Source organism: Oryza brachyantha, chromosome 12, assembly GCF_000231095.2.
Source record: "Oryza brachyantha chromosome 12, ObraRS2, whole genome shotgun sequence".
In the NCBI taxonomy this organism is placed as follows: domain Eukaryota; kingdom Viridiplantae; phylum Streptophyta; class Magnoliopsida; order Poales; family Poaceae; genus Oryza; species Oryza brachyantha.
The window spans coordinates 11,425,510-11,449,906 of NC_023174.2; the positions used below are offsets into that span (position 1 = coordinate 11,425,510).

The window sequence follows — 24,397 nt, forward strand, 5'->3', positions numbered from 1 at the left end:
AAGTGATTGATCAGTGCAATTGAAGGGATAGATGGAACTTATATCAAGCTAGACAGATTGACAAGTAACAACATAGGTTTGAATCAAACTATTGGACTGAACCAAGATAATCTTAATCTAACATATGTAATTGCATGTCAAATAACCAAAGAGATCAAAGGTGTAAGAATCAACTTGAATCGAGATAGATATGACAACCAGTAATTGCACAAGATCGATGAAAATATTGGATTGAACCAAGAATATCTTGATCTAGCCTATAGAATCACTATATGTCAATAACTTCCCATGTGCTCGATGTCAAAATGAATCGATGCAGACCAGTCGAGAGCTCGCTCCAATGAAAACTACAAATTAAGGTGGTGATGCATGAAAATTGTTCTGAGATTGACTCTGAATTTACAAGATCTAGCATAGACATATTTATACCCTCGGTCAAAACGAATCCGATTCTAGTTACATGCGACCGACGGTGACAACAGCGATGATTGGCAGTGAGCAGCGGCGGCTGAAGGTGGCATCAACAACCACCGGTGGCTCTAGGGCTAGGCAGATGGTGGCGGCCTGCTGGCATAGGGAGAAGGCAATGACTATAGCTTTTGAGGGCATTAAATGAAGCCTCCGGGGCTAACTTTACATGGGTGGCTTGGAGATAAAATATGAATCCAGTAGGGATGTCAACTCCTAATCGAATCAGAAACCTTCCCCTATATGAAAGGAAATATTATTAGCGATAATAAGGAAAAAGATAGAGTAAATCATACGTGACAAACAAAACTGATAGAAGGAGGGTGCACTCATGGCCAGAGGGGTGATCGACCACGGCCAGGGACACTTCACATGGCTACGGTGGCTTGGGCTGCCACCCATGGCATGAAGAAGTTAGCTTGAGCCTAAAAAGAGGAATAAAGGCCTAAGGCTTAGGAAAAAGAAATAAAAAAGGAGAAATGGTTGGAGGAACTTTAATAAAGTTTAAGTGATTTTTATTCTATGTAATTTTTGTTGTATATCCTGTTAATCAATTTCGACACAACAAATACAACAAACGTATTCACATCCTTTGGGTCCAATTAATTAAATGATTTTATTTTCACTTAGTTAACTCTTGACTTAAGAAATAAAATTAAATCCATTATCAATTTTGATTTAGGCTTAGGGAAAACTTGAGCTGTTACAGGTAGCAAAGCTGGCTGACAGGCTAACGACCCCCTACAGTGGGGTTAGCCTAGCCCAAAACTCATCTTATCTTCATCAATGTTGTAGCATCCATGGCTAATAACCGTCGTTGGGGAGAAATCTCACTCGCCCAATGGTGAATCGAACCTAGGGGATAGTGGTTAGTCGAGACTCATGTTCTAAACCCATCATGAACAAGGACACCTAGCCACTGACATGTAAAATCTATAAATACACCTAACAAACATCATAGACAACACACTTAGCTTAAACAATACCAAAATTCTATCAAACCATAGCTGAGTGGAGTCATTTTCGTTATACAATTGTTTGCGAGTTTGCTCTTCAAGCTTAGTGCACCTAGATAAGTATGGGAATTTTTCATGTAGATCATAGGGAGAGCTTTAGAATATGTTGAGCGTGGGGCCTAGGTGTTATATCTTATGGAAAGGATAGCTATCCGGTGGTCAGAACCTCATGCGTCACGTTAGATTCTTAGATATACCCGTTTACTATATTTATTCATATAGGAAGGGGATTCTAAGTTGTAAACAAAGATGTAAAGATAGCAACCAGACAGTATCTGACTGGGTATATGGCAAGGCTTACTTTTCTATATGCGGGTTTCATTAACAATATGGGATCGTTTGATTTATATGTGGCAGATGCTTAGTCATAGGACCATGGTCTAGCAGATTGCGCATTGTATCCATTGTGCACTTATTCTAGTGTTTTAGACACGCAGGAGTAGGGCATTATCTTGCTTGCCACCCAGTATATTTACGACTGATACGGAATATTGATAGCTCCTTTATAATCTCTACTATATTAGCAGGCAAGATTAGAGCGACTTTTTGTTCAATAGTGGGATATTATTTGCTTTGTCCCTAAGTAGCCAGCCCATTATAGAATTCTAGTTGCCCCAAGCTCAAGTCCTGCCGAAGTCATTCCAACCTAGAGCACCCTTTTGGTTCTCTCAAACAAGACATGTGTTCTACCATGTATCATCCTTAAATTGCTTAATCTCATTGAAGTTATAACCATGCTTAAATCATGTCAATTTCTTTACACCAGCAAGATAGAAGGATAAGATATGTTTTCAGACAGCCTTGCGTACTTTGGGAAAGTATACATATTCCTTTGTGAAGTGCTACATCAATAATTCGATGTGCTTTTGAAACCTTTTTGTAAGATATGAAATACCAACATTGCCACCCCAGTAATAAAGTTGGATTCGACATAGTAATATAAAGGCATGACAATTCTTACGAGTAACAACATTGTGGGGTACATCATAATATAATATAATTATATGTGGAGCTTTCAATTGTTAGTTGGTCTTTGGTACAAGAAACAAACACAATTGTAGTAGTAGGCGAACCATAAGCATAAAGAAGTATTTGATGGAAGAGGCATATCTATTTATTCTATAGGCAACACCACATGCAGTTCTTGCTCCTTGCATAGATAAAGTATTACATAATGGTTGTATTCTAATCATTCATATTAATTTAATGGTGGTTGACACTCCTGTATGCTTAGAGCAAGCAATTCAAGTTGCCAAGTACCGTTATGCCACAGAGACGGAGTACTGTCTCGATAAAGAAAGTGTCAACGGTGACATCAAGCTTCAACTTCAAGGAAGCACACATGCAGCTGGTTGCATCCTTGCTAGAAAGACCGGCGATGGGTGGACAACAATCTTGCTTAGCCAATCCCGGAGTGAGGAGCAGTGTGGATATATCGAGTTTTGTGCATATGCTAAGTGCAAGTACCTTTTCTTTTGGGCACTGACCACCGCTAGAAGGAGGTGGGGGTGGCATTTTTGGTGGTTGTCTAGGGGTTAGTGGAGGTGGAGGTGGAGGTGTCGGGGTATGTTCTGGTGGTGGGCTCTGTTTTGGTGGAGCTGATGATTTTGGTGGATTTGTTGGGACCAACACTGGTGGAGGTGGTGGTGATGACCTTGGTGGTTGTGTTGGGGCCAACAGTGGTGGAGGTGGAGTACCATTAATCGGTGTAGGTGTAGGTGCCGGTGAAGGTTCTATTGGCATCGGTGGAGGTACCCTTTGGGGAGGTGGAGCACGTGGAGGTGCACGGGACGGCGTTGGAGTCAAAAGATTGGCTGTTGGCGCTGTTGCAGGTGTCGGTGGTTCTTCCGGGCTCATTGAGGGAGGTGGTGGTACCCTCTGTGGTGATGGCACACGCGGGGGCGCACGAGATGGTGCTGGAGTCACATTACTCGGAGTTGGTGTTGGTGCCGGTGCTTGTTCTGGGCTCATAGTGGGAGGAGGTGGCACCCTTTGTGGTGGAGGTGCACGTGATGGTGTTGGAGTAACATTAATCGGTGTCTGTGCGGGTGAGGGTGATGGTTCTATCGGCGTCGGTGATGGTGGTGGTACCCTTTGTGGAGGTGGAGCACGTGGAGGTGCACGGGACGGTGTTGGAGTCAAAGAAGTAGGTGTTGGCGCTGTTGCAGGTGTCGGTGGTTCTTCTGGGCTCATTGAGGGAGGTGGTGGTACCCTATGTGGTGGTGGCACACGGGGGGGCGCACGAGATGGTGCTGGAGTCACATTAGTTGGTGTTGGTGCTGGTGCTTGTTTTGGACTCATTGGGGAAGGTGGCACCCTTTGCGGTGGGGGTGTACGTGGAGGTGTTGGAGTCAGAGAAGTAGGTGTTGGCGCTGGTGCACGTGTCGGCGGTTCTTCTGGACTCATTGAGGGTGGTGGTGGCGCACGCGGGGGAGCATGAGATGGTTGTGGAGTCACATTAATCAGTGTTGGTGCTGCTGCTGGTGCTTGTTCTGGGCTCACTAGGGGAGGTGGTGGCACCCTTTGCGGTGGTGGTGCACGTGGAGGTGCACGTGATGGTGTTGGAGTAACATTAATCGGGGTAGGTGCGGGCGTTGGTGATGGTTCTGTGGGCGACGGGGATGGTGGTGGTACCCTTTGCGGAGGTGGAGCACGTGGAGGCGCACGAGATGGTGTTGGAGTCAAAGAAGTGGGTGTTGGTGCGGGTGGAATTGTCGGAGGTTCTTGTGGGCTCATTGAGAGAGGTGGTGGTACCCTCTGTGGTGGTGGCGCACGCGGGGGCGCAAGAGATGGTGCTGGAGTCACATTAGTTGGTGTTGGTGTCGGTGCCGGTGCTTGTTCTGGGCTCATAGGGGTAGGTGGCACCATTTGCGGTGGGGGTGTACGTGGAGGTGCACGTGATGGTGTTGGAGTAACAATAATCGGTGTAGGTGCGGGTGCCGGTGATGGTTCTATCGGCATCGGTGATGGTGGTGGTACCCTTTTCGGAGGTGGAGCAAGTGGAGGCGCACGGGACGGTGTTGGAGACAAAGAATTGGGTGTTGGCGCCGGTGCAAGTGTCGGAGGTTCTTCCGGGCTCATTGAGGGAGGTGGTGGTACCCTTTGCAGTGGGGGCGCACGAGATGGTGCTGGAGTGACATTAATCGGTGTTGGTGCTGGTGCTTGTTCTGGGCTCATTGGGGGAGGTGGTGGTACCCTTTGCGGTGGGGGCGCACGCGGGGGCACAAGAGATGGTGCTGGAGTCACATTAATTGGTGTTGGTGATGGTGCTTGTTCTGGGCTCATTGGGGGAGGAGGTGGCACCCTTTGCGGTGGTGGTGCACGTGGAGGTGCACGTGATGGTGTTGGTGTAATATTAATCGGGGTAGGTGCGGGTGCTAGTGATGATTCGGCGGGCGACGATGATGGTGGTGGTACCCTTTGTGGAGGTGGAGCACGTGGAGGCGCACGGGACGGTGTTGGAGTCAGAGAAGTAGGTGTTGGCATTGGTGCAAGTGTCGGTGGTCCTTCTGGACTCATTGAGGTTGGTGGTGGTACCCTTTGTGGTGATGGTGCACGCCGGGGCGCACTAGATGGTGCTGGAGTCACATTAGTCGGTGTTGGTGCTTGTTCTGGGCTCATAGAGGGAGGAGGTGGCACCCTTTGCGGTGGTGGTGCACGTGGTGGTCCACGTGGTGGTGCTAGAGTAACATTAATCGGTGTAGGTGCAAGTGCTGGTGATGGTTCGGTAGACGTCGGTGATGGCGGTGGTACCCTTTGTGTAGGTGGAGCACGTGGAGGTGCACGCGATGGCATTGGAGTCAAAGAAGTTGGGGTTGGCGCTGGTGCTAGTACCGGTGGTTCTTCTGGGCTCATTGAGGGAGGTGGTGGTACTCTTTGTGGTGGTGGAGCACGTGGAGGTGCACGAGGAGATGTTGGCGTTACTGGTGCTGTTGTAGGTTGTGGTGTTGGTTCCGCTCGCACCGGCGGTGGAGGTTTATTGATCGGTGTTGTTGGTGCATTTGGTGGTGTTGGTCCTCCTCTTACTGGTGGTGGTGGTGGTGCACGTGGAGGATTTCTTCTTGGAGGTGTATCAGGTTCCTCGGCGTTAGCAATAGAAAAGAGCGCGAGAGTCACAACGGCGAGACGGACGACATTGGGTATTGAGGTTCTCAATGCCATGTCTATTCGCCGAGGTACTCCACTCTTTCCTGCCTCCAAACTAATGAGTTATCTGAATCTATTTATAGGCCAAACCTAGCTACTATCCATTATTGTCCGTTTATCTTGCGGTGTCAACTTGATTGAAAATTCCTGTGGCACAATTTAGAGTCTCGTGGCACTTGTAGGTAACCGCGAGATCAATCTGCCCTACCTTCAACTAATAAACAGTGAGCTCATGGACATTTGGGGTCACTCACAGCTTAATTCAACATTTGTGGGCAAGAGGGCAGCCAATTACTAAGATGCTGGAGTTAAGACTTTTCCTATGTGTCCTATGCCTCTCTTAACTGCACATGTGCGTATAAACCATCTGTAGCTATGACATTGTTGCAAGGCAAATTAAACCAGTGCCTCTTCTCGGTTCTTCACTTACATATACATGGACCTGATTCAAATTTGTCCCTAGTCTGCTATACATAAACAATTTAAATCTACTAAAAACCTGCAAAAGATCTGAAGCATTTGTTTATGGATCTCCACCCAGATTTGATTCAATTGATTGCGTCATAGAAACACCCCTAAATTTATAATTATATATGGGCATGAGTACAAAAGACATAACTGTGTTTTGCACACTTACTAGCAAAGTATCATTCAATGGAAAATTTAGACACCATAATCATATAGTTCATTGCCTCATTTGGGGCCCCAAATCATTCAATGAATTTTTTTGTGCTTTTAAAATCACATGCAGACGTTATCATTTCACTTAAGATGATGCATCTGGTCCATATCATTTCCAATACTGGACATAATATCACATAGTGGCCATGATAGTGCACTGGGGATATATATATATCAGCTCCATGTTTGTGGTTTTAGTTACTTCTTGGACGCATGCAAGTCTTCTCATTATAAAACTATGAAATTGACATTTCAATTTTAACCATACAACACATAAACCATTTCTTTAATCGCGGACTACATAACCTTTCATAAGACGACATAATTAACCATTTTTAATTTGTTGCCTCTCGTTAAATTTGATTGGAGGTGGATCTGGGGAAGGGTCCTTGAGGTAAGATTCTTATAACCCCCCTCCACTAATCATATATGCTCGCTCTATTTTAAAATATAATTATTTTTATGATTTTGGGATTAACCCAAAATATAAAAATATATGGTACTGTCCATAATACTAGTACAAATAATTATTTCTTAAAATTCTTATGTTATCTTAACTGATACCCTCTCACCTCATTTTTCTCACCATAGTGTTATCTTCTTAATCATAATTTCAGTTAAATAATCTGAACTGCTTAATTTTGGAACAGGAGACTGTCGTGTTTGACTGTGGCTATATACATAGCCTATTTGAGGTGAGAAATGATATTCACTTGATCTTCCCAAATTTGAGCCAACCTCAAGTTTTATGTTCCGATGTCCTGCTCGTATACCCATATTTATTTGATGTGACAATCTAAGAATAACAAACAAGTTGAGTGGTCAAATTTATAAATTTATGATCATCAATAATTCTTAAATGATTAGTGTTTATACATGACAAATGATACACATAGATTCTTTTTGAAAAATACTATCATAATCATAAACTTGTTAGATTTTATAAAAAAATTAACACTAATTTGTGATTATAGTTTAGCTAAAGCACCAACGAAACTTACCGGTTATTCCGCGGTCTAGGACAAAAATAGCTAGTATGCGTAAGAACAAGAACAGCAAGCAGACCGGAACGAACTAGCTAGATGAGCTAGTTTTTGAGATGTTCCGTGGTTTTCAAATTTGTTGCACATAACTTAAATTCAGGGGATTGTCGATCTGTTTTTGAATGATTTCCGAGCTTTCAATTTGTTCATTCTTATAGTTCCCAAATTTTAGTTCGCATCTAACTCTGAATTCCTCCATGATTCCCTTTTGAATGTGAATGTACTTGCAAATTTGGATGTATAGGGATGTGTCAATGAATATGGATATCAACATGGCTGCAAATTTGGATGTATATGTATGACGAGATGAGTATTTAGAGATATATATGCATTTTGGGTTTCTAGAGTTATATATATGCCTCATGGGTTCCAAAGAAGTACATGTATTTCCTACAAGTTTTAGCAAATTGCTAATATTTTTTACAATAAAAGAATATGGGTGTCGGTCGCTGATCCACTACGAGTGCACCACCCCGGTACACTTATTGATAGTATTATACTACCAGCAAAATTAATCTCGTCTATTAATTAAAATGAATATTTTATACTTCGTTAATTATTTGATTTGTATAATACTACCAGTAGAACTAATCTTAGTTACTGGTTAGTAGTATTTTGTAATTTTGTTTTTTAGCAATAAAGATAATAAAAAAAAGATGATATTATCCCTCAATTTCTACACTATAACTAATATTGTTGATAGTATAACTTAATCATAACCGTTTAATAAAATAGATCAATGGTACTGTTTCTATAAAACAGATCAACGGTGTATCTACGGGAAATAAAATGTACGGAATTCAGCCCTGATCCATTAACAATGTCGGTTCGTCAATCACAACTAGAACCTATAAAGGGTATAGGTGCCGGTTATAAATTAACTGCACTGATATATCAAACCAAAAATAAGCACCTACGTGGGTCATAGGTGTTGGCCCTATATTTAATACCAACATCTACGAGTGTTTCTCAACTAGCACCCAAATAGATTTATGTAGTAGTTCATGCCACGGTCATATTCACATGATCGAGTAGTAATTAATTACTCTTTCCGTTGTCGAATAATGGGTATTATTAACCAAGCCATCATCACTGTCAGACCTGCAATTATTACTTCTAAATAATTATAAGAAAATTTACAACTCTTTCATTATTTTACAAAATTAGATACATGTCATTTGCATCTCACTAACATGTGAGACAGACATGAATCAATGACATGTAGACCAGAATGACATATCTATAATTTAGCAAAATTATAATGACGCCCTTACAATTTTTCTATAGTTACATTACGATGAATAAAAGTTGTATGGTTATCTTTCTGCAACAAGTTTGCTAACTGCTGCACCAATGAACAGTGTTAACTGCTGCTAATTAATTCGTAATTGAAATACTTGATCGATCAAGTATTGTAGCGTACGTACAGGCCATTGGATAGCATCAATCAGGCGTATAGGTTCAGCAAAATGAACAGTGAGCTCATGGACGTCTGGGCAGCACTATCTGAAATTAGGGCAACACCGCTGCAAAAGAACAAATTCGCCGTTTCTAAACTGCATTTCTTGTGCCACCCAACCTTAGCTGCACACAAGTACTCGTACACATGCACATGACTATATTTTTTGTGATAATGTAGCGACACACGTGCGAATCCAATCTGTCAGCGGTTGCTTGATTTTGTCATGGGTGGCGTTCTCATGCACGCATGAATTTGATAGAAATTTCTCTATAGTTTGTTCGAAGGAACAGATCAAGCTTTATTTCACCTCCTCTGTATATGTGCACTCCCTCTGCTTCTTTTATTTTTTTTATTTGATGGCGTTGGCTTTTGCTCCAGCTTTACCATTTATTTTATTTAAAAACTATATATAATTATTAATTACTTTGTGATGATTTGATTTATTAACAAAGTAACCGTGGAGAAGTTTGTTTTAATTTCTTGATTAATGTTCCATATTGTTTTAAGTCTCGAACTTTAGGTTCGGTTATGTATATGTTGGTAACTAATTAATGCCCGATGCATGAACCAAATGCCCCCATGCAGGTGTTTATACAGTACCTTCTGCCACTGGGGTAGTAGGTCGAATAAATAAATATCGTAATTATTTTTCATTAATTGATACTATTTCTGTTGGAGTATTGACATAGAGAAGTTTTAACCACTCATATGTATTAATCGTACTATAATTATATATCTATCACGTGTTACATAACTCTATGAATTTTTTCTAATATCCACTACCGTGTGTATTACAGTGGAATTAGTCCACTGGATACAAAGTAATAGACAGAATATATATATTTTGGTAACAATTTTACAGTCCTTTACAAGGGGGAGAAGTCGGAGGTACCAAAATTTTACTATAAAATTTGATATCTCTGTGTACCTAGGTACTAAATTTTATACTAAAATTTTAATATCTATTGGTACCAATTCAACAACTTAAAATTGCTTGTATTATTGAGTAAAAGTTTTTACTTGGCCCTTCTATTTAGCTATTGGAGTATGCACTACAGTTATTTAATGAACTCATCCTCAATTAAAGTACATGTCCGAACATCATCCTTATTTGGAATATATTTCTTTTCTCCCATAAAAATATATCGGGAAATGCACTGTATCTTGCTACAAGTTAAAACACATAAATGGTCGAATCTTTGCACTTGGTTTGCCACGGACACAAAAATTGCCTATCGTGTACAGTGAATAAAAAACAAAAATATATTTTAGTGCGTTACACATCTTTTCTCTAGAGGGAATATTCACATATGATTATATATATATATATATATATATATATATGTCCCTGTCCATAGAAATTTGATTTGTTTTTAACATTAAGGTGCTGTTTTGTGAAATTTATTATGAGAGTCAGTGATACCACTACCTTCATAAACTAGTATATATAACGCAGAATAATTTTCCATACCATAGGTTAATGTTGGGCCTGTGACAAAAATTATTCTTGGAGTTTTTTAGGGTTGAGAGACTAGGGCAAATGACAAAGATCAAGTAGAAGAAATACAATTGTTGGGAGATGACAATACTATATGAAAACGTGGGAATTAATTAGACAGCACCATGCATGCTTGCTATGGTACTCAACTCTGCCTACCTTTAAAGTCATAAATTAATTGTCTAAACTAAAGCTGTTTATTATACACTGTATGTTGCTACGCTCAATGCATGCAAGCCAGTATTAATTTGTGTACCAACTCGATTGGAATTTATTTTATCACGAACACGGTATAACTAATTTCCACTCATGTACGTACGAAGCGTACATGTATAGCGTCAACCAACAATATCTTCAACTAACGAACAGTGAGCTCATAGAACATTTGGGGTCAACTTTGAATTAATTCAACACGGGTATAATGCGGCTAATGCTGGGTTCTTTATTGGAGTAGAATTTACATATTGTTATATTTGAAGTATTGATAAATATAATTTTTTAAGCAATCGTATATTATAACTTGGCATTTGAATTCACCATGCTGTTATCAATTTCTTTCAAATATTATTTTTCTCTCTCGAGAAAGATTAGTACTAACCATGCATTACAGTATGTCGTATAGTAGAATTAGTACATCGAATCCAGATTAACGTGTAGCCTAAAAACACTTCAGGGTACCTAAAGTGCAAATTGCCACTCCTATTTTAATTAGCTAAGAGTTTAATACAATTATTTAAACTCATTGGCAAAAAAAAGTACATGTTCGAACATCGTCCTTAATAGAAACATATTTGCTGTAACATATCTGATAAATATTCATTGTGTTTTTTTATCTAATTGCAGATTACATAGAATTAAAACAATTAATAAGTCAAATCTTCACTTTAATATTTACTTTCCTGTTCGATACTTTCCTATTGCAAAATATATTAACATCTATAGGTTATTTTGTACCATAGAATAAGGTTGATGAGAAAAGATGTTGGTGCGTGCAAATAAATAAGGCATTGTTAGGGATAAGAGGTTGATTGGGGATAGGATAGAAAGAAAATTGATTGTGGATTGATTGATGTCAACTAGTGCTACAAATATTTATATCGTTACTAAAGATTTAAATTCTACAAATGACTAAAATTTTATAAAACAGAGGGAAATGCATAGTTAGTTTCTACAAAGAAATATCATATACTATCTCTTTCCCCAAATATAAAGCATTTAGGTTATTTAGCATAGACTAAGAAAATGTGGAAAGATTTCTTTTTAGTCCTTTTAATGGTTAATTTTTAAATCTCAAACTGATTAGATTCTCATTATAAGCATCTGATTGGCTCTAAAATCAGTGTAATGATTCAAATAATGGGAATAATTGTAGAAATTTATATTTTGGAACACGATTTGAATCTTACAAATACTTATATTTTGGATGGAGGGAGTAGGTTGTTGATACATTAAAATATTCAATAAAAAACAATCAACTAAAACCTATAAAAATTGGACATAAATGTTTCCCAAATTCATCAAAAAATTACTAGTACAGCATGAACTATATTATTACCAAATCCAAAGTCCAATAAATTTTAGGTGAATAGTGTCGTGTACTATTTACCTGACTTTTTTTCTCCTTTCTCCTATCAAATGAAATTTGGTTGGTAATATAGCTCCTACCTGTACATTTTCCTAGTTTTTTCCATACATTTGAAAAAAATTAAGGTCCTATTTTCACTTATTTCATGGTTTTCTCCATATATTCTCACGATTGTTAGAGAATTTACTACATATAAGCCGAAATGCTAGCCAATTTAAAATCATTATAAAAACCTAAAAATGGGCATTATATTGTTAGAAGTATTGTAATTTATTTTCAAATGCACAGTAATGTGATTTGGATGAATTGTTGTTCAATAATAATAATTTATAATTTATAATAGAGAATTACATGCTTTATTGTTGAAGTTTTTTATGTTTGGTGGCTATATGCAGTATATGTGGATAGAAAAATATTTTGTTTAAAACTTACACATAAAATTATTCTAACTAATTTAAAATATTTCTTCTATAAAATTGTCAATGAAATTATTATTCTAATATTAAAAATTATATTTACTCAAGATTAATTTCGTATTTCTGACAACTTTTACACAAGATAACTATGATATTTTCATCTAATCTTTACTACTATAAAAGGCTCCAGTGGCCACCACCACCTACTCCTATTATATTTTTACAATTTACCTCCTTAGCTTCGTAATATTAAAAATCAATCAAATATTGGTGAATATTCACGTAAAATCAAATTGATATAGATATTTCCTATATAAAAAGGATAATCACATATTTTATAAAAAATATTTTTCTATTTATTCTACAAATAACATAATATAGTTTTATCCTTTGCAAAGCACGTGCTGAAATTCAGCTAGTAGTGGTAAAAGTAAGAATCGTACGTGAAATTTTGAAGGTATAAATGAGAATACATTTTCAACAAGTACGTGGCAAGAAGAAATAGTTCCTTTCTATTTTGCCTTTGAGGGGAACTACCATATATGCTTTGCAGTGATGAAATGTCCAAGTCGGTCGTCTGTATTAATATACACCGTATATTAATTCCATCCGCTGTATAAATGCTATTTCTGCAGTGCAGTGTACTGTGCTAACTTGATTTGGAATTTTACTTTCTCAAGACTCACAAAGCCGTTATAACTAATTTGCGCTCGTGTACGAAGTGTACGAATTTGCCCTTTTATAGTGTATATAAAGGTAAATGTTTGATGCCGTTAACTTTTTTATATATATTTGACAATTCGTTTCATTCAAAAAGTTACAGAATTATTAATTATTTTATATCATTTTATTTATTATTAAATATATTTTATGTATATATTTAGCTTTACATATTTTTATTAAAAAATTTGAAGAAAACGAGTAGTTAGACAATGACGATAAACATTTAGAGATGGAGCTAGTACAAGTCAACAAAGCATATCTTCAATTAACACAGTGAGCTCATGGACATTTGAGGTCCCTCTCGAATTAATTAAACATAGGTGTATGACGCGGCCAATTTGCTGGGATGTTTTGGAGGATAATTTATTAATTAGTACTGCCTGTCCTAATACTCCCATAACCGGACAATTATGTACTGATGAAACGAGCCATTTTTTTTCTTTTTTTGCGAATTTAATCAACGCTTCCTTCTCTCACCTAATGTACCTTGGATGAACCTTGAAACAGTTTTGCTGTATCTGATTTGCAACAAACAGTTTCCGAATAAAAGGTGGGGGATTTCCATCATGTGCATTTTTTTTTGAAACTAGCATATCGCATATGCGTTGTAACATTATTTTATTAAATACTATCATTAGCGTGATATTAAACTGAGCTAATAAAAATAGTTTGATATATACATCTCGGTTACTTTTTTTAAAACATAAAAACATAGGAGAGAGTTGGTGGTGAGGTAGGTAACAGATTCACTACCACCCACCACCACCGCCGCTTATTTTCAAAAAATAGTTTTCTTGCATTAGAATAAAGGGGGAATTTTTGAATTTCGGTCCATTGTATTAGCTTTGAGATTCATGAACGGGACATGCAGGGAGAAGAAATAAAAATCACTGTGAAACATGGCCATGGAATCACTACACAGCCTCATTATTTGACGTTTGGAATAGACTGGTTCGTCTTAGACACATTTGAATATTCAACTTCAAATTTGCAGTTATCTTTTATGTTTTTTTTACCAAAGTTTATGTTACAATCTTGATTCTTATATCACAATAAAATGTATATAAAGTTTAATTGACAAATCATTTTCCGTTCACAAATACATGATTTGATCTTTTGTTTTAAAAACCCAAAAGATGACCCTATACTGAGTATTTCCTGTCAGTGATGGGATGAAGATTCCTAAAACCAATTGCTACCTCGCTACTTGTTACATTCAAGAATTTGAATTTATGATCATTGGGATTAATAAAGTACATGTTCCTAGTGTTCCTCTCTTTTAACTATAGAGGTCCACGATGTGAATTTTCAGCCCAAAAAACTCGATACGTCGAAAAATTTTAGGAAAAAACAGGTTTGGTCTCTGAATACTTTCGTAATGATCACAGAATTGCTGTTGTTCATTTCATCGGGCCTTTTATTGGACAGTGGTTTGGCCCAGTTACTCTTTCAGCGTGGGCCTTCCTTCGAGAGCTCTGGCACATCTCAGTCGGTATGATCCGGACCAATTAATCTTTCTCACTATTTCTGTCCGGCCTGGCCCATCAGTTCTAACATTTTTCTGGTTTTTCATAATAGATATGGACTATATATATATATATATATATATATATATATATATATATATTGATGAATGAATGATTCTATATAGGAGGACCAGAAGATCTTAATATATATATATATATATATAAACAAAGTGAGCATATAGTTAATTTCTTACTTTCGTATTGTAAATCGGCCTGTTGACAGAATGTGTTGTCCAACGGATAGTGATAGTTGGAACTAAGAGTTTTCTTAGTCTGCTTCTAGCATTTTTTTTTCAAAGATGTATGGTACAAAAATTTAAGGGGTTTTATAGGCATAGAGTTAATAGTTATTATTGTACTTGGTTCTATTGGCTATGGTAGTGTTGGCAGTGGGACTAATTATATTACTTGACTAGTGCTCGTATACATTCACTGGATCTCTTAATGCATTAACTTACATTACGCCCAAATAAGATTATTTCTCATTGGTTTACAATTGTCCTAATATCGATAAGTTTTTTCCAACTTGTAGAAAATATATGAAAATTTTCAACCTATGAATTTCATCTTTGAAATGGATTTGAAATAAAAGTTTGAAAATAATTTCCTTCAAAACCATTCAATCTGTGAACCATTGGATTGTGTTGATATTCGTATGGGATGGAGGGTGTAGTTTCGTATGACGCGCGCGACATGGGGACGACATAGGCTGCACGCTTCTTTTGACTGTATTTATACGAATTACATGTAAGCTATCACCATACAATTACACTCTAATTATATTGGCTAATAAGGATTTTTTTTCTTTTATAATATTGTGAAAAAAGCATTTTTTCAATTCCATGACAAATTAATGTATCTGAGGCGTCAACATATTACTTAGGACAAATAAAACGTACGTACGTACCTCCATAAAGAACCTCGAGATCATCCGTATGTTAGTGTCCCTGTAATTATTCTCTTGTTTTCGTTTTCCTATGGGTTGTATAAGCTTTATCCCTCTATATTCAATAAAATGGACACACTCTCGTACCGCTTCACGTTCAAAAAAATATATATATATCACAATTATTTCGTTGTAGTATCATTATAGTATATGTAAAAGACACCCTGTGAAACCGATAGATTAAAAAACACATGATAATGACAATATCATATTTGACATGGCAATACTTTCTAGCGGATTTACTATTAATCACCCGATTGATGACTTTTTTTCCTTAAAATCATGTCAATAAAATTATTGTATAATTACAGCGTATTATAATGTAACTGATATATAACTATAATATTGCTCGCACTAAGCTATGATAATATTTTAATGGCGTGGGAGTTATCCTAGCTAGTTTCATTTATAAAATTATAATTACAAATAATATATATTCATGTGATTTTAATAGTCACCCTAATCTGCATATATAATCTCGCCATGTTTTATACGAAATCGTTTGACTTTTATATTTTTTAACCATTAGTCTTATTAAAAAATATATAATTATTAATTATTTAGTTATAATTTAACTTATTATTATCGTAACATTAAGTACGACTTATAATTTTGTATATTGGATAAAAGTTTTTGAATAAGATTCGAATGGTCAAACATAAATATAAAAGTCAAACGACGTCAAATAAGAAAACATGCGGAGAGTATAATAAAACAAGAGAGAAATCGGAATGTGGCAGTTTTCTCCTGTCGATCGTGAAACGTCAATGGACGGAGAGCAATAATTAGTCCTATATAATATACACCACGTGGCAAATTGGGGCTATAAAGGAGAGAGCTGTACGTACGTTTGGGACAAAAGCAAGCAGCACTGTACGTGTACATGAACAAAAAGTTTATGCTGCTACGTGCCATCCGTCGTCTGGACCAGTCGTAATGTACGTCATTAATTTTCTTTATCGTGTTGCTAGCGGTATTAGGTTTACGTAGTACAAAGCAGTCTTGCAACACATGAACCACCTGATTAGTATCGATCGGCAACACACAATAAGACAGTAGTGTCGCGCGCAGCCAATAATTAATTTTGCCATGTGAAATCGAATAGAATTGCTAGCTTCGTAGGTATTTTATTTCGGACGACATTTCTCCAAAGTCGTATTTTTTTAATGGATTTACATTGCAAAAATGGAACGGCTGTTTTCCTGCCGACAGTTATTTTGGTAGAACTTTTCAATTCTGGGTAGTCGATCGGATTTGCTCTGAAATTCCTATAAATAATGGCGATTGGCAAAAAGAAAAAGAATGCAGTGTAAACGTGTGAGAGGAATCGAACCTGTGACTTTGAAATAATTTATATCCTATTGTATCTACAGTCCAATTATATGTATTTAAAAGTTTTATTTGTCGATCTCCTATCAAATGTTGTACAGACATTTCCATATAAAACTTCAGAATCAGCGAGGTGTTTTTGGACACCGTTACAGATGATACGATATGATGTGCGTGAGATTGAACAGTTAATAAAATTTATAGCGATTATATTATATTTTTGAGACATTACAGTTGCAAGGAACTAAGTAAGAATATATATATAGACACATCGATCGATTGATGGATACAAATGAATACAACACAGCAGCACAAATCAACACAGAGAAAACCTGCACATACATACATATATAGTATGGTATAGCTAGCTTCCCCTCGTCGTCTATAGTTGGCGTGCATATTGCCTAATTGATTAATTAATTAGGGACATAATTATAATTAAGTTAATAAATTTCTTGTCTCCTCCAGTTTAATTGGTTGCCCTGGATGAGTATATATTAAAGCACACGTAGTACTGCATGGCCCATGCATGCACCCGTTGACCGGCCGGCCGGGAACCCTAGACGGCGGCGGCCACCTCGACGGCGCGCGGCATCTCGACCACCACCGCCTCCGGCTGGTCCATCGCCGCCGCGGCACAGGTCGTCCTTGGCACCGCCGCGCCGGCGGCGGCGGCGGCGGCGGCGGTGGCCATCTCGGTGAGCGGGTGCACCCCGGAGCTCCTGTCGGGCGTGGCGGTGAGCTTGCCGACGTTGACGACGACCTGCGGCTCCTCCGCCGCCAGCTTGCCTTCCTTCCCCTCGCCGGCCACGGGCGTGGCGTTCATGTAGAAGACGTAGAGCCCCATCTGGACCACCCCGAACGTGAAGCCCAGCACGTTGGGAAGCTGCACAGATTCACACATATCATCAAATATCGATCCAAAACATAGCAATTATTCGTTCATCTCGGAGAGCGATGAGATCATGAGGTAATTACCGCGACGTATTTGTCCTTGATGAGGAGGCCGTAGAGGAACCAGACGATGGCGCTGAGGGTGAGCGTGAGGGAGAGCGAGAAGGGCATGTACTCGACGCTCCTCGTCTGGACAACACGCCTCTGCATCAATTCAAGCCAAGCAGCAGTGATGATTCAGTTAGCAAACCAAACCAGATGGATCCATCATATCAAACCCTATCCATGATCGACCAAGCTACACGATGATCGGAAAAGGAATATGTAGGAGATCTATCTCACGATGATGCTGAGCGGCGCGACGAAGACGCTGACGGAGAAGGCGACGCAGACCCAGCCGAGGGAGACGACCCGGTTCTCGCCCTTGGACAGCAGCAGCGTCAGCAGCAGGATCACCCCGAACACGCCCACGTTCAGCCCCAGCAGGATCTTCGTCGTGAACACCTGCACACAATTATCATGGTGAGCTCGATCGATCGTCAGTCATGGCTACCAAATCTAAACTTGCTAGGGTTTGCACGAACTGAACCTTGGCCTTCTTGGAGGCGTAGGCGAGGTAGATGACGATGTAGATGGTCTCGATGACACAACCCGCAGCGTTGATGGTGATGAGCAGCGCCTCGTTGGATTTGATCAGCGCGTAGAAGATCCACAGCATCGCGCTGAACAGCGCCACCACGTAGGGCACCGACTGGAACCCCTCCGTGGACTTGCTCTTGTAGATCCGGTAGAACGTCGGTCTGCATATCATGCACATACACATGTTCATTCATTACTATCGATCTTATCGAATACAGATACAGAGCGAATCGAGAAAAATAAAACATCGGTTTTAATTCATTTGAATGAACACCATGATGAAAAAAGTTAGTCACTTACATTGGGGCCAGGTAGGTGGTGAAGGAGATGAGATTGCCTGCAAATCCCAAAGAGAGAAAGAAAAAAGGGCGCCAAGATCAGCACTTGGTAAAAATTTAAAGGAAATAAAAAGTGATGGTATAGCTAGCATAAAGAGCCCCGTGAAGATAGACAGACAAATAGATAGCTTGATCGACGTGATAACTTGTGATAAATAGACACGTTGACACGTACGTTACAGCCTTTATGTCCAGCCCTTGGCTTTCTTTAGTGAACAAAGATTGGTCATTGGCTTTATTTGGTTCTTTTAATTATTGTGTTATGGTGCACTATGATGTCAGTACAGTACTATACATAGCTCGTACTATTAATTCCACTATCTCCATGGTAGCATAGATATATGTTGCATGAAGGGATCGATTGTTAATTAGCTCCACAAGTAGGACGTATACAAATAAGGAGATCTAGCTTAGTGTAGGCTAGCAAATTAGCAGGAAACTTAAATGCCTGCAGCTAATATAGTATGCTTAGGCCCTTGTAGTTTATAACATTGTAGATTTTTGGCCACAAGTTTAAGGGTCGAGTTGTAATTCTAATGCACAAAAGCCAAAAGAAAAACAACTAAAATCTAGCTTTTTGGCTTATTAGTACAAGGCTACCGTATTCCTTAGAAAAGGTGGAATGTAATAGTTGTTTCTTTGTTTAGCCGTGGAGTAGGATTTTTGGTTTATAAGCTGCCTAATACATAAAAACCTATGCACAAATACAGTATACTGGTGCAAATAAAAGTGCTAAAAGAAACTCTTATTTGTCGAAAATAACTAGAAGAAATCTAGCTAGAGAAAAATGAAACAACATAAAGCGAAAGAAACACTACAATTTGATATCACTAACAAAGTGCAATCACACTAAGTACCACTAGCTAGCTATGTGTACTATCGCTGCTAGCAAATAACAAACTTAAACACTTTCTAAGGAAACAATATGTTGGCAATCAAGGGCATGTCATGGTTTGTGACAGGTGATATACCAAGGAGGCCGAAAGCAAATGCCCAGGGATGCTGCAGTGAGAGGCCAGCCATTGTGTGCTAAAGTGTAGGGGAGAGAGAGAGAGAGCTGAGATGTGCAAGATGCTTGCAAACTTCACAAAACAACAAGCTAGTGATCACTTCACTGTGTGAATTAATCAACACTAGCAAAGGAAAAAAAGAAAATGAGCTTGTTTGTTGCTTGCAACTTGTCACACTCTCTAACCCTAAAACCCCTTAGGGAAGAGCTCAATGTGTTGGCTGAAAACTCTTGGATGAAAAACAAGAGGTTGTGGTGAGGCCTTTATATAGGAGCAAGCAAGCAAGAGCTAGCTAGCTACGACGTGGCAGCCCTGGTGTTGTGTCCCGGCCATCCAATCACGTACACATCAAGCTAATCATGGAATTATGCCAAGATTTTTTGTTTTTCTTAGCTTATTTTGCTTTTGAGTAAAGCTCTTTGGGGACATGCTTAATAATTATGCTTTTACAGAATGATCTACTGTTAGAGATAATCGTGGCTATTGTCCAAAAAGGTGGCTTTGTGCGCACCTCACTACTCCTATCTAGTTAGTGAATTGTGGAACACTCCTAATTGTTTTCTGCACTGCCAGCCAGTGTTGATCCATGTCTCTCTTCTGCACCTTCGAGGTAACGGTAATAGCCGCCGTACGTTGATGAGGGCAGCAGCGAATCACATGATATCTCTCCCTATAGTTGACAACTTTAACTATAATTAGTTATATACTGGACAAAATATTACAGTTAATTGTAACGTTTATAAGTTTAATATATATACTATATATCAACCAAGGAGAAAAATTGTACTCTCCCTCCGTCGCAAAATATACTCAGCAAGGTATGTAGTATATACAAATATATATATAAAAAACATCGTTTATTTATTTTCACTGGTGAAATGAAGTTTCTTGTATAGTTTCTTTGTCTGGACTGGCAAATGCTCAAAGTCTGAAATTTGAAATGCTAGCTAGTGAAATATATATATGTGGTATTTTTTTGTCTTTGAACTGTCTTTGACAAAGAAAAACTTATTTTTCTTATCAAATTAAGGAGAGTTTTTGCGTGGAGTAGACATCGACGTCGGCTAGCTATCTATCATGCAATTTCTTTGGAATTCATATTGATCTCTACTTCTTCGATCGATCCGTTTCTCCTTTACTCCGGCCGGCGTAGTATGTGCAGTGCTGATTTATTTGCAGGTAGTGGATCTGCTTTTGTCGTCCCTGCTTTTTTCTGCGGCTGGTGCTGTTGCATTTCCAATCAAACTAGATGATCGAGATTGCATAGCACAGCAATGCATGTATGTACACACAATAATTCACAATTAATAACCTTTGCGTGCTGCGAATTATCACACATGATACACATATGCATACACAAATAATATCTGCTCTCATACATGCATGATATATATGGTTGTCATTTGCATCTTGGGACGTATGTAGATCGATCTCGCTCCTCACAGTTAATTTTCCCTTTTTGTATGAAGTTTATGTCTGGATTAGAAACTAAAATACTGGTAATTGGAGTATCTTCCAATATATCTACATACATACATAGTAATTAAACTAATATTTTTAATTAGAACAAAAATAATATGCGGAGAGGTATAATATACATGCAGATTTATTAATTAATCAATTGACCAAATAGTAGTTACTACCTCCGTTCATAATGTAAGATGTTTGTTTTTTTTTGTTGTAACGCTTGATCATTCGTCTTATTCAAAAATATAGTACAAATATAAAAAATAACAAGTCGTGCTTGAAGTACTTTTGATAATAAAGTAAGTCACAAGCAAAACAAATGACATTTCCTAAATTTTTTGAATAAGACAATAGTCAAACATCGTAAGCAAAAAAGTCAGACATCTTATACTATGAAACGGAGGGAGTATTATAAATACGTTTGGAATTAGTGGTGTCAAAGCAGTGGCGCTGGAAGGGCGTCATGCATGTGCTGAATAACTAATGAACGTACATGCATCGATCAATGCATGTAGTCTGAAATATATGGTTGCGTGACAGCCGCTGATAAGCGTCTGGAGAGACTCTACGTGTTTGACTCCTAAGCATGATTGGAGGCAAACTAAAGTGGTTTGTTAAAAATTGGCAGGAAAGAACGGCTGCAATGGATGTCCTTTTTTGAAAGGCTGCATATGGCTCAACCAGCTGTGAATTGAACTTAATTCCTAGCTCACCCTTTCCCATACAATTACTCCATCATAATAATTCATATGTATGTCTTTGTAGTGCTTCAGCGCTAGCTAGTGTGTGTTTTCCGTACATAAATTAGGTGAATGTGGGCTTTGATGGAACGCTACTGCCAAAATGTCTCAACAATTTTAACTATTTTAATTAAGACTCTTATTATCATGTAACTACAAAATTAGTTTTCGCAAAAATTATTACTACCTCCGGTTTTGTTTTTAATAGATGACGCCGCTGACTTTTGAACACATGCGTGTTTGATTATTCTTCTTATTCAAATCAATGTGCAGACATGAAAAAGAAATATATATTATGCTTAAGATATACATTTAATAATAAATCAAATCACAACAAAATAAATAGTAATTGCATAATTTTTTTGACACGGATGATCAAACATGTATAAGTGCCACCAACGTCATTTATGAAAACTCGGATGGAGTATTAACTAAAAAATAAAAAAAGAATATGTATTATCACTGTCTTCTATGTTGTGAAACGGTTGTTAATTGGTTTATGTATTTCAAATTTCTATATTTGTAACGGTCATCTAACTTAGAAAATGAGTCCATTTCTCTATGATTTGCAAGTCTTACACGTACACGTGTGCACTCAGGGGCGGATCCACCAATGTCGTATTCTCAGTTCTTACATGTATTTTGTACTATCTCCGTCTCATAATAATCTCAGTTTTCGTTTTTCCATGGCCAACGTTTGACCATTCGTCTTATTTGAATTTTTTTCGATTAATATTTTTATTGTTAGTAGATGATAAAATATGAATAGTACTTTATACGTGACTATTTTTTTTAAGTTTTTGTACAAATTTTTCAAATAATACGAATGATCAAACATTGGATACAGAAAAACGAAAAATGAGGCTATTATGGGACGGAGGTCTTAAAGGATAGAGTTTTTTCTTGTCCATGGAAATGGTTTCCAAGGCATACTTTTTTTTTTAGTATTTTGATCCATAGTACTTCTGTCGTATTTGCTGAATCAATAGGGTACAACTAATTAAAAAATTTTATAGTCTATTATTTATGATCCTCCATTCCATATACAAGCTTTATCGTATACGAATATAGACATCACTCTATCTCGGTACATATTCGCAATCACAGAATCATCGTTCCGAACATTCAAGTGGTCAAAAGAGTCCGCTTACATATATAGACCAATTAAAATGCAAGAACTACTTTATAGACACACACCAATGGTTGAGAGAGATCGCATTGCATTTAGTCAAACAACAAAGCCCTAACAGGATATTTCTTCGATCTGTCCACAAAAGACTTCATTTTTAGTATTTCCCACATATTCCTATATAAGACTACAAAGATTATATAATGCCCTTTACTTTTAAAAACTTCAATGCATTTGTTCCCTTAATTTTCAAATCTTAATACCTTTAATTACCTTCTATACATTACGAACATCCAACGCAGTAATTCGTCGAAAACAAAATCCTTATGAAACAAACAAGGCGAGCTAAAAATAGAGTCTATCAGAACGGCGACAGCATATATAAAAAAGAGTCACCGTCACAGAGATTCACTAGCTAGCAGGGTCGGCCCGTTGATTAGATGCAATGATGACCCAACAAAGAATTAATTCCCCTTTAGAAGCCAAAGAAAACCACAGTTTGCCTAGCAGATTTCCAGTTTAAGAGGACCCAAAGTTAAGTTTAATTTGATTAATTTACTTACGTACGTACTTCCTACGTTGCAAAACAAATCAATTTTTTAGTTTCTTCATATAATATTTGACTCTTCGTCTTAATGAAAAAATTTCGATTATATTTTTTGTTTTTATTTGATGATAAAACATGAACAATACTTTATTTGTGACTATTTTTTTTAAATTTCTTAAAAATTTTCAAATAAAACGGATCATCATGTAACACTCAGCACAAAAACCGAAAAGTGTTTTTTTTAAGGGAGGGAGCAGTGAGGATGCTTACTGGGGAGATTCTTCCATCTGATGGTGACATGCAGCTGCATGGGGTGCGAATATTCCTGCACCACACGGGTACTTACATATATAGTTACATGTAATACCATACGTTTATAATTAAGGATCATTAAAATATTGATCATGATGATGAAAAAGATTCCATGTCTTTGTTTCCAGAGTCTCCTCACCGTTCTTTGCTGCCTCTTGCAGCTGATCAGCCGCAGAATTGGTCGTCCGAGTGATCATCACCACCCAATCGACACGATCTGCATCCTGTCGATCGTCAATTGATAAATTATCTTTGTAATCATAGAGGCAGTTTTCGGTTTCTAAACTAATTGTTGTGTTTAATTAATCGATCACATGTAATGACCAACAGAGTGGTCTAGACACTACACTACCACAGAACTTGCCGTCGCTGGCAGTTAAAAATTATTATCAATTACAGTCAAATGCACTTTATGCCTTCTGTCCTACCAGATTTATAAAACACTCCGGTTCACAATATTGCAAGAATTTATAGGTAATTAA

The 24,397-nt window shown here is 37.9% G+C and overlaps 2 protein-coding genes across 2 annotated transcripts; both read right to left on the reverse strand.

Moving 5' to 3' along the window:
- Positions 1-2,434: 2,434 nt before the first annotated feature.
- LOC121056023 (proline-rich extensin-like protein EPR1) lies at positions 2,435-5,667 on the reverse strand. The gene is made up of 4 exons (XM_040529699.1): positions 5,218-5,667; positions 3,964-5,124; positions 3,452-3,774; positions 2,435-3,055 (listed from the first exon to the last, which is right to left on the reverse strand). The coding sequence occupies exons 1-4, from the start codon at positions 5,643-5,645 to the stop codon at positions 2,715-2,717; spliced, it is 2,253 nt and encodes a 750-aa protein (XP_040385633.1). The 5' UTR covers positions 5,646-5,667; the 3' UTR covers positions 2,435-2,714.
- A 7,828-nt stretch (positions 5,668-13,495) lies between these two features.
- On the reverse strand, positions 13,496-19,950 carry LOC102721891 (bidirectional sugar transporter SWEET13-like). Its single transcript, XM_040529856.1, has 7 exons — positions 19,682-19,950; positions 18,673-18,709; positions 18,323-18,533; positions 18,076-18,237; positions 17,818-17,937; positions 17,457-17,725; positions 13,496-13,556 (listed from the first exon to the last, which is right to left on the reverse strand). The coding sequence occupies exons 1-7, from the start codon at positions 19,731-19,733 to the stop codon at positions 13,496-13,498; spliced, it is 912 nt and encodes a 303-aa protein (XP_040385790.1). The 5' UTR covers positions 19,734-19,950.
- Between the last annotated feature and the right edge of the window lie 4,447 nt (positions 19,951-24,397).